The sequence below is a fragment of the Choloepus didactylus genome, chromosome 10 (assembly GCF_015220235.1).
Source record: "Choloepus didactylus isolate mChoDid1 chromosome 10, mChoDid1.pri, whole genome shotgun sequence".
Classification (NCBI taxonomy): Eukaryota; Metazoa; Chordata; class Mammalia; order Pilosa; family Megalonychidae; genus Choloepus; species Choloepus didactylus.
This window is the reverse complement of record NC_051316.1, coordinates 24,636,619-24,655,397: the sequence shown is the minus strand read 5'-3', so window position 1 is coordinate 24,655,397 and position 18,779 is coordinate 24,636,619. Positions and strand designations below refer to the sequence as shown.

Genomic DNA, 18,779 nt, shown 5'->3' with positions numbered 1-18,779 from the left:
TAAAGATAAAATTTTTAATAAAATATGGAAGGATGGAGGCTTACAGAACTGTGTATATGTATGCTATTGACATTAAGTTGTTATCAAATGTGATTGTTATAGATGTAGGTTATATAATTATAGCTCCACAGTAACTGCAAAGAAAATATATGAAGAATACACAGAATTGAGAAAGGACTCAAAATGGTAAAATACAACAAATCAAGTGACTGTGAATTTAGGTATTAATGTAGGAATTGAGGGCCAAAAAAAGGTATAAGACTTACAAAGAACAAGTAGCAAAATGACAGAAGAAAGTCATGCTTCATCAGTAGTTACTTTAAATGTAAATGGATTAAACTCCCTGGTCAAAAAGCTGAGGTTGGTAGAATTGATTAAAAAAAAAAAGCATGACTCAACTATATGCTGTTTACTAGGGACTAACCTTAAATTTAAAAATTCAAATAAGTTGAAAGTGAAAAAATGGAAAAAAAATGTATCATGCCAATAGTAACCAGAACAGAGGTGTGGTAGCTGTGCTGATATCAGAAAAAAAAAATAGATTTTAAGTAAAATACTCTTAAGAAGGACAAAGGTCACTGTATACTAATAAAGGGGCAAATTCAACAAGAAGACATAATTATAAATATAAATGCACCTAATGGCAGAGCCCCAAAATATGAAACAACAAATATTTTAAGATTTGAAGGTAGAAATAGGTGGTTCTACATTAATAGTAGGAGATTTCAATACACCACTTTCAATAGTGGATAGAACCTGTAGACAGTAGATCAATAAGGAAATTCAAGACTTGAACGATACTATAAAAGAACTAAACCCAGCAGACATATATAGAACACTTCACCCAACAGCAGCATGAAATACATTTTTCTCTATTACACATGGATCATTCTCCAGGATAGACCATATTTTAGGCCACAAAATAAGTCTCAATAAATTCAAATATATTGGAATCATACAATGGATCTTTCTCTGAAATCATACAATGGAAAGAAGCTATAAATTAATAACGGGGGAATTATAAAATTCACAAATGCGTGGAAATTAAAGCATTCTTAAACAATCAGTAGGTCAATGAAGAAATCACAAGGGAAATTAGTAAATTACTTGGAACAAATGAAAACAGAAACACATTATACCAAAACTTCTGGGACACAACAGAGGCAGTGGTGAGAGTGAAATATATGACTCTAAATATTTTCCTTAAAAATGAAGAAACATCTCAAATCAGAGGCCTGACCTCACAACTGGAGGATCTGGAAAAAGAATAGCATTATAAACACAGAAGGAAGCAGAAGGAAGGAAACAACAAAGGTTAGATCAGAGATAAACAGAGAATAAAAAAAGAGGGATTCAATGAAACCAAAAATTTGTTCTTTGAAAACATCTCTAAAATTGACAACCTTTAGCTAGACTGACAAGGAAAAAAAAAGAGATTGCAAGTAACAAAAATCAGAAATGAAAAAGGGGATATTACTGCTTATCCCACAAATTCTAAAAGGATTATAAGATAATTTGAATTACAGTATGCCAACAAATTAGATAACGTTGATGAAATGGACAAGTTCCTAGAAACACACAAACTAGCTAACACTGACTTTAGAAGAAGTATAAGATCTCAACAGACCAATAACAAATAAAGAGATTGAATTAGAAATCAAAAACCTACCCAACAAAGAGAAGCACAGGACCAGATGCTTCACAGTGTAACTTTACTAAACATTTCATGAAGAATTAACACCAATCGTGCTCAAACTCTTCCAAAACATTAAAGAGGAGGGACACCACCTAACTCCTTCTATGAGGCCAACATCATCCTCATACCAAAGGAGGATAAAGATAGCACGAGTAAAGAAAATTTCCTTTGAATGTCCCTTATGAATATAGATGCAAAAATCCTCAACAAAAATTCTAGCAACCGAATCCAACAGCACATTAAAAGAATTATAACTTATGATTGAGTGAGATTTATCCCATGTGTGCATGGTTGGGCAGCATAAGAAATTCAATTAATGTAATTCACCACATTATACAGATCAAAAGATAAAAACATATGATCATCTCAACTGATGCAAAAAAAATAAAAAGGCGTTTGACAAAATCTTGCACTGCTTCTTGATAAAAACACTTAGGAAAAGGGAATAAAGGAAAATTTCTCAATTTGATAAAGGACATATTTGAAAAACCCACACCTAACATCAAGTATGCCCACTGTCACCACTGTCATTCAGCATTGTACTAGAAGCTGTACCCAGAGAAATTAGGTAAGAAAAAGAAATAAAAGTCATTCATATTGGAAAGGAAGAAGTAAAATTTTCCCTATTTGCAAATGGCATGATTCTATATACAGAAAATCCTGAAAAATCCACAACAAAGCTACTTGAATTAATAAATTCAGCAAAGTGGTGGGTTACAGGATCAACAAACAAAAATCAATAGTGTTTGTATATACTAGTGATGAACAATATGAAGAGGAAATCAAGAAAAATTTCCATTTACACCAGCAATGAAAAGAATCAAATATCTAGGAATAAGTTTACCCAAAGAGCACAAAGGGCTTATACATAGAAAACAACAAAACTAAGTAATCAAATAAGATGTAAGTGGAAGGACATTCTGTGTTCATGGATTGGATGACTAAATATTGTTAAGATGCCATTTCCACCCAAAGGAATTTATAGATTCAATGCAATCCCAGTCAAAAGTCCAGCAGCCTTCTTTGCAGAAATGAAAAGCCAATCATCAAATTTATGTGGCAGGGTAGGGGCCCCAGATGGCCACAACCATCAAGAAAAAGAACAAAGTTGGAGGACTCACACATCCCAGTTTAAAAACTTATGACAAAGCTATAGTAATCAAAACAGCATGATACTGGCACAAGGACAGACACAGACTGGTTATTCACATTGAGAGTTCAGAAATAAGCCCTCACTTTTATGACCAATTTACTTTTGATAAGGATTCCAGATACACTCATGGGGAAATAATAATCTCTCCAAAAAATGGTTCTGAGAAAATTAGATATTCAAAATAATGTAATATAATGAAAATGGACCCTACTTCACATCTTATGGAAAACTAACTGAAAATGGATTGAAGACCTAAATACAAGAGCTCAAACTATAAAACTCCTAGAAGAAGACATAGGCAAGCATCTTCAGGTTCCTGTGTTTGGTAGTAGGTTCTTAGACTTTACACCCAAAGCCTGAACAACAAGAGAAAAAATAGATAGGTGGTATTTCCTCAAAACCAAAATTTTTGTGCATAAAAGGGCTTTATCATGAAAGTAAAAATACACCCTACAGAACTGGAGAAAACATTTGGAAAGTACGTATCCAATAAATGTTTAATACTCAGAAAATATAAATAAATCCTACTTCACAACAAAAAGACAACAAAATTGGACAAAAGACTTGAATAGACATTTCTCCAAAGAAGATGTACAATTGGCCAAAAAAAATTCATGAAAAGATGCTCCAAATTATTAACCTTAAGGAAATGCAAATCAAAATCACAATGAAACACCATTTCACACCCACTAGAATAGCTACTATTTTAAAAATCGGAAAATAACAGATGTTGGAGGGGATGTGGAGAAAAAGGAACCCTACTCATTTATTCTTAGTAGGAATGCAAAATGGTGTAGCCACTTTGGAAATCAGTTTGTAAGTTCCTTAGAAATTAAGTATATTACCATATGACTTAGCAATCCCTAAAAGAATTGCAAGCAGAAACTTGAACAGATATTCATTATTCACAATCGCCAAGAGACGGAAGCAACCCAAGTGTCCATCAACAGAAAATGAATAAAATGTGGTTTATACATACATTGGATTATTGTTTGTCTGTAAAAAGGAATGGAATTTTGAAACATATGACAACTTGAATGAACCTTGAAGACATCACACTGAGTGAAATCAGCCAGACACAAAAGGACAGGAAATATATATTCTCACTATATGAAATAATTCAATAACAAATTCATAGAGTCAGAAACTAGGATACAAGTTACCAGGGGCCATGGTTGGTGTAGGGAATGGGGAGTTGATTCTTAATTGGTGCAGGATTTCTCTTTGGGTCGATGGAAAGCTTTGCTAATGGATAGTGGTGTTCATAACACAACATCGTGAATGTGACACCACTGAATTGTAGAGTTGCATATGATTAAAAGAGAAAATTTTAGTTTGCATATGTCACCAAATTAAAAAAAAAAAAAATCATAGGACTGTACAACACAAATAGCAAGCCCTAGTGCAAACTGTGGACTGAAGGTTGTAGTACAATTAAAATACTATTCGTTCAACAATTGTAACAAAGGTACCACACTAAGGCAAGGTGTATTAATAATGGTGAGGGTATATGAGAACTCTGTATTTCCTGCATAATTTTTCTGTAAACCTACAACTTCTATAATAAGAAATATGATAAAGAAATTCCACAAAATTAGTCTAATTTATTAAGATAAATTTCTGTCACAGATGCATTATATTACCCAGCCTGGAAGAGTTCATGTCAGACTTTAACCAAAAAAGTGAGCCTTGTCTGATTCCTCTTTTTGACTCAACAGCTAAGATTTTTAGTGACCTACAATTTTTTTTCAGTATTTCAGCCTTGGAAAAGAAGTTCTGTCTCGGCTGCTATATCAGCATTTTCCTGTTCTATTTCTTCTTGACATTCTCTCAAGTATACTCAACCAAGGACATTCAAACAAGCGTATCTCTCTTTAAAAAATATGTATTTTCTGACTACAAAATTAAAAAGGAATTACCTTTTTAAAATCCCTCTTAATTTATAGTAATTTTTTGGCTGAATTGTCCCAAGCTCATTTGGCTTCAGTATACTTAACGGAACCATGAAATCTATCAGGAACTCGCATGCATTAAAGCTCTTTGATATCTCATATAGTCATCTTGGCCAAGATATGTATATATTTCAAAAAGATGTTTATTACAATTATAACAATGTTAACATGTCCCTCATTTCAATTGTTTTTAGAAGTCTTTTACCTAGCAAACATTTACTTTTGCGACTTCAAAATCACTGAATAGAGTTTTGTAAGCTCAAATAGCTTATCATGCATTTGCAGAAAGTGTCAAACTCACTATTTTCTCAGAAGATATAGCTCTTTTCCAAACCAGAAGGAATAATGATTCAAAATTTGGCTTTCATGAATGAGAAGCTGAAATAGATTAATAGGAATAAAAGTAAAGACCTGTAATTAGATAAGAAACCAGCTTCAAAAGTAGGTATGTTGCTTAACTATAGTGAGCAGGAGGGAGTCTTTGGTTACTTTGCAACTCAATGGCAGTAGCATAAGATGGCAATCGAATATGTAAGTGTATTTTTAGCTTGAACCAAAGCAAGTAAACTTTTATGACAAGGAGGGTCCTCTGCACTTGTGAGACCATTCTTCTGGAGTGCCAGATTATTTTAAAAAATGGTTTCAACTGGCAAAATTTTGTGCACAGAATGGTGAGATGTATGGTGATGGGGCTCAATTTATTCTTATTAAAGAATGTATATCGTGTGCATCCTATGTAAGAAACACTAAACTAAGGGCCATGGTGAGACATGAATAAAAGGCTGCCCACTAGGAACTTGCCATCTATTATGAGGGTCAGATGGACCATCCAGGGAGTGTGATATTCTGTAACTGATACAGGGTGGGGCTGGATGGCAGTGTGGTGAAGTGTGCTGGCTTCAGAGTTCAAATGCCTTAGTCCGAGAACCTGCTCCACTGATTCCTAGCTGTGTAGCAACAGAGCTGCTCTAAATCCTCACTCTCCTTTATATTTATGATACCAATAGGCCTTTATTCTTCATGCTGACTACCACAGAACAGATCTAATCAAAATTATGTATTGCTATTTATAATATATTGTCAGGAAAAGGAAACAAAAGAGAAGTGCCTGTCAAAAACTTGAAAATCAAAGGAAATAAAAGTTGTCTTTGATTAACTATAACATAAAGACAGAATGAATCAGAAGTTGGATTCACAGTTGAACTTAAATATCCTCTGTTCAGTCAGCAAAAAAAATCATTACATAATACATGCAAATATGCAACGGAAATGTGCATGCAATCATTAAAGTAGAAAGAATAGTATAATGATCCCCATCTATCACCCAATGTGAACAAGTATGGACATGTCCAAAAGATATTAACAGAACAAAAGAAAGAATATCCTGTGCAGAAAGGGGTTGAATACAAGGAGACTGGATTCAGGTCAGCTGTCCTGGCACTCACCAATTGAATGACCTTAGTTTACTAAAGTCTTAGGTTACTAACTTCAGAACTTGAGGCTCCTAGTTATAAAATAGGTACAATACCACTCATAAGGCTGCTGTGAGGATTAAATAATAATGCATGCAAGTCACATAGCACATTGCCAGCATATGGAAGCCATTTGGTAAATACTTGGTAGCTGTGGGATGATTATTAGCAAAAGGAGAGTCAACATGCCCATTTAAGCACTGTGAAGTATGGAAGGAATTGGCAGCAGATGGAAGTACTGTGATCCTATGGACATGGTTTCCTCTGATGAGTAGATGGAGGCTGCTCAGCCTGACACATTTAAACAGTTGAAGTCTATGACTGAGTCCCTTGTTCAGAATTCATGCCATGTAAGCAAATGGAAGGCAGGTTATAATCATCACTGAAATTAATAAATTGATGTTCTGATCCCTGTGGCAATCTCACTCTCCATCAATTGTGTAATAAACATGGTGAGCTTGGGGTGAGTGCGGGAGGCGGGATGGTGGAGGGAGGACTGATTTATGAAGACTGGACAGAGAAACCACAAGTGTGAAGGGGGAGGAATGGAAGTCTGATAAGGATTTCCGGTTGCCGCCCTGCTGTTAGGGTGTGGTCACCTCAGCCTCTGGGATATGAGAACACTCAGGAAGCCTCAAGTGTAAATTCTGAGATAAGGAAGAAGGGATTGTCAGAGCACTAATGTGCTCATATCCATGTGACTGCCCGTTTTAACCCTCTGGATTATTGGCTGGAGATCCCTTTAAAAAAAAAATGCATTTTAACGATCTTTTGGAAAAAAATGAAATGGCAGAGAATTTCATTCTTTTGTACCCCATGGCTGCATCTAGGGAAGATTTAGTTGACTTGTAGGCAAAGTTACACCTACGTGGGAATTGGCTAAACTTAACACCCTGCCTCTCCTTAACCTGGCCAACAGGTAATAGCTCTGCTTTTTCATAATGATGAAAGGACAAAGGATTCCAGGGAGTTTCCGCGTCGCTCTTGTGAAGATGTTGCGTTTTTCTGACCCATAGCCATTCGTGTCCGGCTTCTTTTTCCCACAGATCCCTCAGGCGCCGACCCGGACACGCGGCGCGCTGGAGCGCACGGCTTCACCGGCTGCCTCTCAGCCGTGCGCTTCGGCCAGGCGGCTCCGCTGAAGGCGGCGCTGCTGCTCGGCGGCCCTGCGCGGGTCACCATCCGCGGCCACGTGGCCGCCACGGCCCGCTGCGCGGCGGGGACGGGGCCCGGTTCCCCTGTTCCGGAGTTGACCCGGCGGCTCGCAGGTAACTCAGGTGGGTGGTCCCTCCGTGGTTAGGTCCCGGGACTTCCAAATTCTTCTGTTTGTCCAACTCTGTCTCTCTCCTCCTACCCCACAGCCCCGTCTCCCTTAGTTTCATGTGCATTTCTTCCATTGCACTTTGCTGTTCTTTCAAATGTTTATGAATTTCTCAGAAGTCCTTTTTTTCTATTTGCCTGTCATTCTTCCTTTTTCTGATGTAGGTCGTTCGGGACCAACAGATGAGGGGGAGCCCTTAGTTAATGCAGACAGAAGTGACTCTGCTGTAATCGGAGGTAACAGGGCCATCCATGAATGACCTCGTCCTTATTCTAGTTATTCTAGGATGCCATCAATCCTGACAGAACAAATAAACAGATAAGCCAGAGTTAAAAGTGGTCAATCACGTCCATAAACGCCTGGATGTACTGGGAGAGTCAGAGTAGGGGGAACAGTGTTTTTATGATCATTTGGCCTGATCACTGTAATGGAGATTTACTATGCCCTGACGCTGCAATTGCATACGGCATCTCTCTTTAAAGTGAAGTCCTATGACTAAACGTAAAAATAATTAAAGTCACTCTCTTGTTTGTTCCCAAGTGAAATACAGACTACATAACAAGTAATGAATACTCTAATTAGTTATTCTCTCTTGTTCTGGCTCATAATGATATCAATGGTAATACTAACAATCATTTGTAGATCATCCAGATATGAAGTGCAGAATCCTGATAGACATTTATATTAGATTTAGCAGAAGCCTCAGGGCTGTCTCCTCTCAGATCAAGTAATTTCATTGACTCAGGGGGTTGTGGGGAATCTGTTCTGCCCAGCATGTCCTCAGAACTGCTTTTGACCAGCCGTACCCAAGCAAGCTGTCAGTCTTCTGGACTTCATGGCAGTTGCTTATCTCCATAACAGTAGAATGAAAAACTGAATTTCAAAAACAAATTTTGGTTCATATAACTAAGCAGTGTGTGTGTGCTTTCTTGTACCTGCCAGTTGAATATATGGATTAAACCCTATGACAGTCATCTTAAAAGTATATTGAGTAGTGAACGCTTGCTTTTACATATTTGTTTTGGTGTAGATTTGACACTCATTCTTCATACTGTGATAACTTGAATAAACATTTCTATGGAATAGCTTGCTGCTTACATTAGAATCAGTGCATTAGAATCATCTGAGGAGCTTTTATAAAATACTGATGCCCAGTTCTCCCACGTAAAGATTCTGAGTTATTGTCTAATGTACAACCAGGTTTGAGAACCACAGGCATAGCTAATGTTTTAAATATTTAAATTATCAATTCTCCATGTAAATGAGTATAATAAATATTTCTACTACTTTTTAGTAATTGGGCATTATAGTTGTCTATTACTGCATAACAAATTAGCACGTACCTAACAGTTTAAAACCACATGCTTTTAGTATCTCACGGTTTCTGGGTGTTGGGAGTTTGGGCACAACCTGGCTGGGTCTACTGCTTGGATCTCTCAAGCTGCACTCAAGGAGCTGTCCATGAATGGATTCTCATCTGTTGGTTTGACTGGAGAAGGACCCATTTTCCTGCTTATTTGGTTGTTGGTAGCATTCAGTGTCTTGCAGCTGTAGGACTGAGAGGTTCTGTTTTTTGTTGTTGTTGTTGTTGCTATTGTTGGCTGTTGGCTTAGGCTACCCTCAGCGACACAGGAACCTACAGTTCTTGCCATGTTGCATTCCCCAACATAGCTGCTAGCTTCCTTAGAGCCAGATGGAAGCAAAACTCCAGCAAGAAGGGTGCCACAATCTTAATGTGACATAATCACATATATGTAATTTCGTATAGCACATCATCACCTTTGCCATATTTTATTGGTTAGAAGCAAGTTACAGGTCCTGATCACAAGCCAAGGGAGGGGCTCAGACAAGGGCTGGGACACCAGGGGTTGGGGTCGCGGAAGCCACCTTTAAAAGCCTGTCTGCCTCGTAGGGATTGATGATAGACATATCACACTGCTGTCTTTCAACAGTATATCATCATCAAAGTACACTTCCCATTAATATTTGTATACAATAACATTTCCCATTATTCTAAGATGGGGCTGGACACTATAGTTTTTTAAATAAAGCCTGGTCATTTTCACGAATTGTAGACGAGGTCTAAGAGGATTATGTTTTGCTTCTGCGTTAAGTCTGAAGGTCTTAACCGAAATCTAATCATGATACATCTTTAGAATAAAAACATAAAGCAGATGTAGCTAAAGGTTATAGGGATTCAGGAGAAAACTTGATTAAGTCTGCTTGGCCTCAAACTTTCTGATGATACGGTATAAGCAGTGCCAGCTTAGATGCAGTGAGGCCAACATTCATGATTTGTATTCTGACTTTGTACTTTTCCTTTCTTTTCCCTCCCTAGGTGTGATAGCAGTTGTGATATTTATCTTCCTCTGCATCACTGCCATAGCCATACGCATCTGTCAACAGAGATGGCTATACCAAAAAAATGAGTCAGATATCTCAAAAAAGGGAGATGATGCTGAGACTGCTCTGAAAAGTGAACTCAACGTGCAAAATGCAGTCAGCGAAAGTCAGAAAGAGTATTTCTTCTGATGGGCAGCCGTGGTTGACTTGTACTATGACAGTGTGACATTCTTGCTAAGACAGGGGCTTTCTGTGGATGAAAACCCAGCTCTTGTCCTCCTGGTACATGAAGTGGACGTGCCACGCCGCCGATATGCCCACTGCCAGCCTCACAGAGGGTGCTGGGAGGCCCTGCCCAATGATGCCAGTTCTTTCCTTGTCTATTTATGTAACTGCGAGTTAGGCGTGGTCATTAATCTCTGGTTGGCAGTTTCTGACTCTGCTGACCTGATCTTCTAAAACTGAAATGTAATTTGCATAATGACAGTAAGTTTCAAAAGAGAACAAAACTTTGAGCTGTGGCCTTATTCTCTTACAAAAGGCAACAGAGAAGTTTTGTTTAGAGGTAAATGTCAATGCTGGACTTTCATGTTTTGTGGAAACCTATTGCTGCAGTCCCTTCGTCAGTTCCCTGCTGACCTTTGTAAAACAGGAAATGGGTCTCAGATGGCCTTTTGCTGGATTTCTGTTTTCCTATGAAGCCCACTGGCCAAAAATGTATTAGAGACCTGGAAAAATAATGCTTTGTAAAGTTGATTCCTTTTTCTATTTGGCGCTTAAATCACTCTGGATACATTTTAGTGATGAAATTAGTATTGAATTTGGCTATGGAATTGTAGTACTGATTTCGATTACAAGACAAATTCCTGAATAGCAAAATATAGAGAGGATTTCAGTGGGTGATAACTTGCTTATTTTTCTTTGTAATTTGTCATACTGATCTTTGTAAATTATAATAATGAACACCTCCCATCGAGTTAAAAAAAATGCATATCTTCTAACTAGACTTGTCCCCACACTATATTTAACACTGCAAATTTATCTTTCAACCACATCTGGATAAAACATAATCCTCAATTTATTTCCCTTCAACATGGAGTGATTAGGTCAATTTTTCTTTGTAAATCTGCAGTTCTCTTTCTCTGCAAGTTACCACAACAATCCTTTGATTCCCTGTGACTGTCCATTTATTAGGAAAAAAGTCACATTTTTTAACTGAAGCTCTCCCTTTTGAAATTTTGAACTCACCTAGGCAAAATTTTATCCGTCTCATCTAGTTACTCTGGAATATCAAGAGAAAGATGCTGATGCTAAGAACAGATGCAGGTTATCCAGTTCGAACTAAGTCTGACATTCTGCATGTCTCTAGGATTATGGGTCAATTTCTTACACAGCAGCCTAAAGCAACATATGCTATTAGTTGGGTCATGTCATTTTAAGATGCATACACATGCTAGGAGAGCAAGGACTTCATCTGAACTATGGAAATTTTTCCAGTAACCACTTTTGATGTCCATGGAGCCACCATTTGCATTCAGTACGTCAATTATCATAAAAAGGTGCTACACTCTCCACATCCCATCTGCCCTGTGCCTGCCAAGTATTAATCAGATTATTTACTCTGTCCACACCAGGACTTCAACCTTGCTATTATCTTTTGAGTGTCCACCCCCTTTTCTGTGTGCTTTTTAAGGAATGCAAAAAGATATCCTTTCTATTAAGTCTTTTCTCAAAAAACAATTGTCTTTTCTTATAGCATTTGTATTACTTTTCTATAAGGTGTAGCCAATTACCATGAACTTAATACAACATATATTTATTATCTCACAGTTTCTGTGGGTCGAGAGCTGGGCATGGCTGCACTTATCAAGTGTAGGCCAGGGCTGGGCTCTCATCCAGACACCCGACTGGGGAAGGATTCTCTTCCCTGCTCATGCGGTTGTTGGCAAACTTTGGTTCCTTCCTGCTGTGGGATTCATGGCAGATTACTAAGGAGGGGGAGACTTTAGTATGAGCTTGCTAGCAAAAAGGAGACTCGTGTCATGAGTCATGGAATGTAATGATGGGGGTGGCATTGCATCACTTTTGCCCTATTCTGTGGGGTAGAAGCAAGTCACCAGTTCTGCCCACACTCAAAGGGTGTAAGTTTCTTAGGGGCATGCACTAGCAGGCAGGGATCATGGGAGCCACCTCGAAGTCTGTCCACCACAGTACTGCATCTGTATTGATGTTTCTTTGAATGAATGATGAAGGATTTTAAAGATCTCAAAATGATAGACGTACTTTTCCCCCACAGGCCTATGTAGGCTGTGGAAAGATCCAAAACAGATATAGTAGACTCTATTTAATGCATAGCTGAACGTAAACATTGTGAAAACACTGCAGATTTTACAAGTGATCATCTTAGGACCCAGAAGAATTCATCACTTTGATGGCTTGAATTTTACAGAGTTATAGAAAGTGAAACCCACTGCAGTCTGCTCTTTGCTCTAGAGAAACAACAAAATAGTTGCACCCATTGCAGTGATATATTATCCACTTTCCCTTACTGATTTGTAAACTTTACCTGCTTATTTGTGAATAAAATAGCGTTTTTGAATTAAATTAGGAAAATATTTAAGAGAAGTTGGATGAGATTTGAATTATGGAAGCATATTGCTTATTCCCTAAAATATTATAAAATGTGCAGGTGTATACTTTTCTGTAGTGCTGTGTGTATTATTTTACCCCTTCTGTATATATGGGGAGCATGAATATTGTGATCTGTTAACATTTTTATAAGTGTTTAAATTATCAAACACAAAGTGAAAGAAATAGGTAATGTTTACTATTTACTACAAAGTACCTATGAATGTAGTTATTTAAACCTATGCCAGATAACAATCATTTAGTAATCAGTTATTTGTTGAATGGTTGCCACGTACTCAAAATGAGTTAAACATACTTTCCTCCGAGAGCTGGGTTACTAAGCCCTATTTGAATACACAGATTCCAGTTGCAGGTACCATCCTTCTATGAAATAAAAGGTAAAAGAGAATCATTCCCCCAATTATATTTTCAAATAAAAAAGGAAAACAGCATATTATTTACACACATTATTGGGTGTGGAACTTGGGAACTTCTCTTCAGGATGACGTGAAGCCCACTTTCTATCTTCGCAGAATTATTTAGCAAGGTAGTAAAACATACTGAGCGCTTACATTCTTTGTCTTACCACTAGTTCTGGAGCTTTCTCAACATTCTTTCATAAAGAACATTTGATAGATAATTGGTTTCAATGGAAGTTTTAGAATATTAAATTGGTGGTCCTTGCCTTGAAAGAAGACAAATATGACTGATGCACTTTTCAGTTAGTATAACTAAGCTCCTGCCTACATAGTGGATTATCAAAATATTCTTCAAATGAGGAGGATGAATGGTCACCTTTTATATTAAAACATGCTTAGTTGGTTGTTTAATCTATTGCTTTACAATCCGTGTGCTAAATGTTTAAGGAATCCTTGGTACCATCCATGGATCCTGATTGTCTCTTCCTTTTCCAAAATCTGGCTCATAGTTAAGAATGATATGGAAGAAAGAATGAGAAAGAAGGTTAAAGGCATTAAATAATTTGCATAAAATGTGGTTGGGGCAGTGGCTTTTGGAGGTATGTGTGCCAGTGGCTACACCAGATTCCATGGATACATGCACAATTTCTGGGACACTAAATAGTGCAGATTGAAAATAATTTCCTCTTCAGCTGAATAAAAATATTATTAGTGACTGATCTTTGGGGTTTCCTAAGCCTACATATATGATTATTACCAACTTTTGATTCATAAACACTGGTTTAGCACATTTACTTTCAAAGGAAGAATTGAGTTGTTTTAAAAACAATTTAATTCTCAGAATCATAGTGCAAGTGTGGATGGTGTTTTAGGAAGGTTAGTTAGGTATCGGAGTTGCTGTATTACTGGGACTAGTCGCAGGATTTACGCATTAATCACATGGCTCGGAAAATATGCAGAAGTGCTGCTTCCTATGTAATCTCTTTTAAAATTACTAATAATGTGATAAATTGGCCATAGTTTGATTATAACCAAAAATAATATATTTTAATTTTCTTGTATCATTTGTGTTTAAAAGAGTGAGACACCGGATTCAGAGTTTATCATTCAGTTTACAAACAAAAAATGCTCCTATATCAGGTCTAAATTTGCCTTCAGATTTGAAAAATGAATCTACCTAATTATTTTTAAATCTCTTAAAATAGAGCCTCTGTAACTGCATGTACCACTAATACAATATCTCACTTTAATTCTTAAAAACAAACCAATGTGGTAAGATAGATATAATTATCCCTGTTTTCATAGGTTCAAAATCTGGGGCAAAAAGGCCTTCATTTCTATTAAAAATGTCACACAGATAATTAATTACTGACTGACTATAGTAGAATATAAGTCTTGACATTTCTACCTATTGATTTGCTCCCACATTGTGCAGCAAGTAAATATAATCCATGGCTACATTATTCTTTTGTTCCAGTGTTTTAAGATATGATTTATATATTTAAAAATGTATCTGATTATTCTGCCCAGGTGCATGTACACACACACAAAGTTTCTACCTACCACTGCCAGATTTATGCTTTCAATAATTCTGAGAATCTTTCTTGTATATAGAGAAATAACTCTGCTACTTGTGCTTTCTTTAATGCTCAATACGTATACATCGAGCATATATTACGTATCTATGGGACTGAATTTTTCTGAACAGTTAAATCCTACTTTCACAACTTTTACATTAAATTCCACATTTTATAAATGAAATCCACTCAGGCTGACTGGACCTTTAATCAAACTATCTTAAACATTTTATTGGCTAAGATGTTTACTATATCAGCTTCCCTGAAATGTTGAAACTAAACTTAAAAACAGAAAACAAACCTCAAATTATGAAGGTGATTGCAAAAATCTTCGTGACATTTATACTCGGTTTATTGCAAAATTGTTGATAATGTGGTTCAGATTAATTTTTATTGTTTCTAATGTTTCTAATTTGCTGAGGTTACTGCAAATTATTAAAAATGTGATAAATTGTTAATTTGTTACGTGTTGAACTGTGTCCTCTAAAAAGACATTTCAAGTCATAACCCCCAGTACTGTAAACACAACCTTATTTGGAAAGAAGGTCTTTGAAGATGTAAGTTAAGATGAGGCCAAACTGGATTAGGGTGAGGGCCCTGGTCCAATATGCCTGGCGTCCTTAAAGAAGAAGGAAGTTTGGGCGTAAATACAGACAGACACAGGGGAGAAGGCCCTGTGGCCACTGAGGTGGATATGGAGTGATGCATCTACAAGCCAGGGGACCTCAAGCATGGCTGGAAAACACCAGAAGAAGAGGAAGGAAGGATGATGCCTTGATTTTGGATGTCTTTCCTCCAGAACTGTGACACAATTAGTTTCCATTATTTTAAGCCACCCAGCTTGTGGTACTTTGTAATGGCATCCCTAGAAAACTCAGGCAACCTTCCAGGAGTTTTGATAACTTGCCACACCCAGATGAAAAGCTATCATCTCAGACCAGCCAGTCAGTGGTCAGGGGATCCATGGTGACCGTGTGGACCTGGTTGCATCTTACATGGTGCTGGGCTGTGAAACAGGGACCCGGGTTCCTTAGTGGTGGTGGTGGTGGTGGTGGTGGTGGTGGTGTGGTCCGTCATCCTCCCTCAAGGGAGGTTCATCAGGCCACCCAGGCCCAAGGTTTTTTTCCTGGAACATGGCCTTCCCTTTGAAATCCCAGTGGCTGCATTTTCCATCTTGCAGATGGTCATCCCGTGGCTTTCTATTCCTGTGACAGAAACTGCCCTTTCCAGACATTTAGCTGATTCATCATTTTGCCATGTTGTCTGATATGCTACCTGCTGGGTTATTTGTCCCTATTTGCGGGAAAGATTACTGCTTCCTATAACCCATCATAGGATTTCTCCTTGCATTTAATACTAATACTAATTATCATACTTAATGTAAATATTAGAGCTGAATACTACAGGATGTGCTTGTCATGAAACCTGTTGGAGAGGAGGATTGTATCATTGCTGAGCCACTTTGGAGACAGGATTGGAAAGAGTGTTTTAAGGTAATGAATTCAAAGTCATATTCCCAGTTTAAGGCTATGTTAATATGTTCATATATTTTTCTAATAAAAAGTTGTTGCTTGGTGGGGTACAGAGTATGTGTAAATTTTAGAAATTTAAAAAAAAATGTTTAATTATTTCAACCAATCCATGCAAAGGGCTTATTTAGCACAGACCCTGGCACCCAATAAATGCCCGTCATTTAAACTGTCATCATTTACCACCTTGGTTAAGTTAGTTAATTGATGCTATGGGGATTTTGAATATATATAGAAGCTGAAATGGAAGTTAGTGTGATTCTTCAGCTGTGTTTTCAATATAGGAAGTTGATTCATATATTCCACATGGAGAAGTTCATCAACTGAACATAACTGTTTAATTGACATTTCTTTTCCATGCTGCAAGAATTTGGGCCATTATATCTATGGGGATTGGGAAATAGTGGGAATAACAGATGTGGTCCTCCATATATTGAGTGGCAGGGTTTTTCCACAAGAAACTAACAGATACAGGAACATGTAGGGCTGGGCCCCTATTGCCATAAGATTTGGGGGCTGCACACACAGGACTGGCAGGGTTAGTGTCAAACTTAAGAAGAGGAACCCTGACCCTTGGGTTTTTAAGCTGCATTATTGGGAAAGTACCAGAAATACCTTATTGTGTCCAAGTCCAGCAGGCCAACCAAGAATTCTGTACTCGTGAAAATATTTTTTAAAATATCTTTGCAAAATAAAGACATTTTTGGATAAACAAAAAGTGAGAGAGTTTGTCCCATTAAGACTCTCATTAATGAGAATCTCAAGCAGCACTGTCCAATAGAAATTTCTGTGATGGTGGAAAAGCAGCCCCTACACACGTGGTTGGTATCACTGAGTAACTGAAATTTAATTTTGTTTAATGTTAATTAATTTAACTTTAAGTAACCATGTGTGGTTAGTGTATACAGTATCGGACAGGGCTGCTTTAAAGAATATATAACAAGCACAAAAAAGTAATTGTATGTACTTGAAGATGTGAGATGCCGAAAGCAATGAAGTGCACGCAGAAAGCAAATATGTGCATAAACCTGAATAAGAATTGAGTGTGCCAAAGAATAGTAAAGTCTGATGAGAATTTTTAAAAGAACCAAAAGCATGTGTATGTGAAGTGGTAAATCTATTAATATTCAATGACTCTATTAATATTAATAACATGACAATTGCATATGGTTCAACTTAGTTGATTTTTTCTTCATTCTTTTATGGTTAGGAAAGACAGGAAAGACATGGTTATAAAGGACCGTATGTTTTAGAAACTCCATGTGCCCTGTCAAAAGGGCCTTATTTAGGTCCTTCTGAGTTAAGACCTCTGCCTTTGGGTGCAGGAAACAAGCCACTTAAAACCCCAGTAAGGTAGTGATCCTTTCTTTTCCTGGGGTTAAAAGGCTAAAGGATCACCCAGAAGGCATTGTATGCAAAGCCTATCTTTTTGTTTCTCGTCTTTTCTCTCCCTCTTAACAGTGCATTGCTACAGAAGTGATTTGGTCTGTGATGTCCCTTCTCAGAGCAGACATCCTAGGCAGGATAAATAGTAACAAATATATATCACAAAGAAAAATCTAGGTACTGGTGGACTCAAGTTCTACACTTATTCGAGGGAAAATAATTATTACATAGTAATACAAAATACTTCAGAGTACAGAAAATAAGAGAATAATCCCCAGCTGTTTCCATGAAGCATATTCTTGATAATAAAACTGGACAAGGAAGCAACGTTGGGGCGAGTCCTCTCGTCACATCTCTCTGACCTACTCTCCACCTCCCTCCTCTTTTAAGGACTCACATGATTGATAGTAGGTCCATCAGGATAATCTCCCCATCTCAAGTTCTGAAACTTTAATCACATATGCAAAGTCCTTTTGCCATGCACCATAACACGTTCACAGGTTGCAGGGATCAGGGCATGGACATCTTTGGGGAGCCATTATTCTGCCTACCACAGCAGGTATGGAAAATGTTCCTGTTAAGGGTAAAAGAAGTGGAGATGTTTCATTATGTATGGACAAAGCAGTAGGTACAGGATGATACTATTTTTCTGTATAGACCAAACCGTTTAAGGTGATTATCACCAGACAGTGGAAATATGAGTAATTTTTCTTTTTTTTTTCTTTATGTTTCTGTTTTCCAAGTTGTCTACATTAGAGAATATTTCAGAAAAAAACTGGACAAGGATAATATTTTAAAAAAAGAAAATAACTGGCTAATCTCACTTATGAACATACATGTAAAAATTCTCAAAACATTAGCAAAATGAATGCAACCATATAAAATAAAACAATAAAGACAGCCGTGTCCATGGTCATGGAGCAGCAGGGTAGCAAGTGCTCAGCGATTGAGCTGATTGTGTTTTCTGTCCCACCAAAGCTTGCTTGGCCTGGAGGAGGCCTCTCTGATCACTTTTGTGAAGAACTCCTTTGCTCCTACTGCTTTCCAAACTGGGAGAGGGGGTGAAAGGGTTTACTGGCAGTTCTGAGCAGGAACAGAGGGAAATCCAACTAGTATGTCTGTACCATGAGGATGAAAAAGGGTTAGATGTTGACGGGGCCAAGGTAGCACCCCCGTGGAAGATGATAGTGTCTCCACCAATAGCCTGGTCTGACTCATCTGGAGCTTCCCAGTCATTTACTTCTTCCAAGACCTTTGAATGGTGTGGGGAGAGCAACTTAGCAATGGTGTTTTGGTTTGTTGT

The 18,779-nt window shown here is 37.5% G+C and overlaps 1 protein-coding gene across 1 annotated transcript in view; it reads left to right on the top strand.

Annotated features, from left to right (window-relative positions):
• Positions 1–13,076, top strand: part of LOC119504721 (contactin-associated protein-like 3) — a 228,022-nt gene extending 214,946 nt beyond the window's left edge. Inside the window, exons 22-24 of the mRNA XM_037797178.1 lie at positions 7,320–7,541; positions 7,759–7,830; positions 9,933–13,076. Of these exons, the coding sequence (XP_037653106.1) occupies positions 7,320–7,541; positions 7,759–7,830; positions 9,933–10,126 (488 nt within the window). The 3' untranslated portion in view covers positions 10,127–13,076. The remainder of the gene's footprint in view (positions 1–7,319; positions 7,542–7,758; positions 7,831–9,932) is intronic.
• The last annotated feature ends 5,703 nt before the right edge of the window (positions 13,077–18,779 follow it).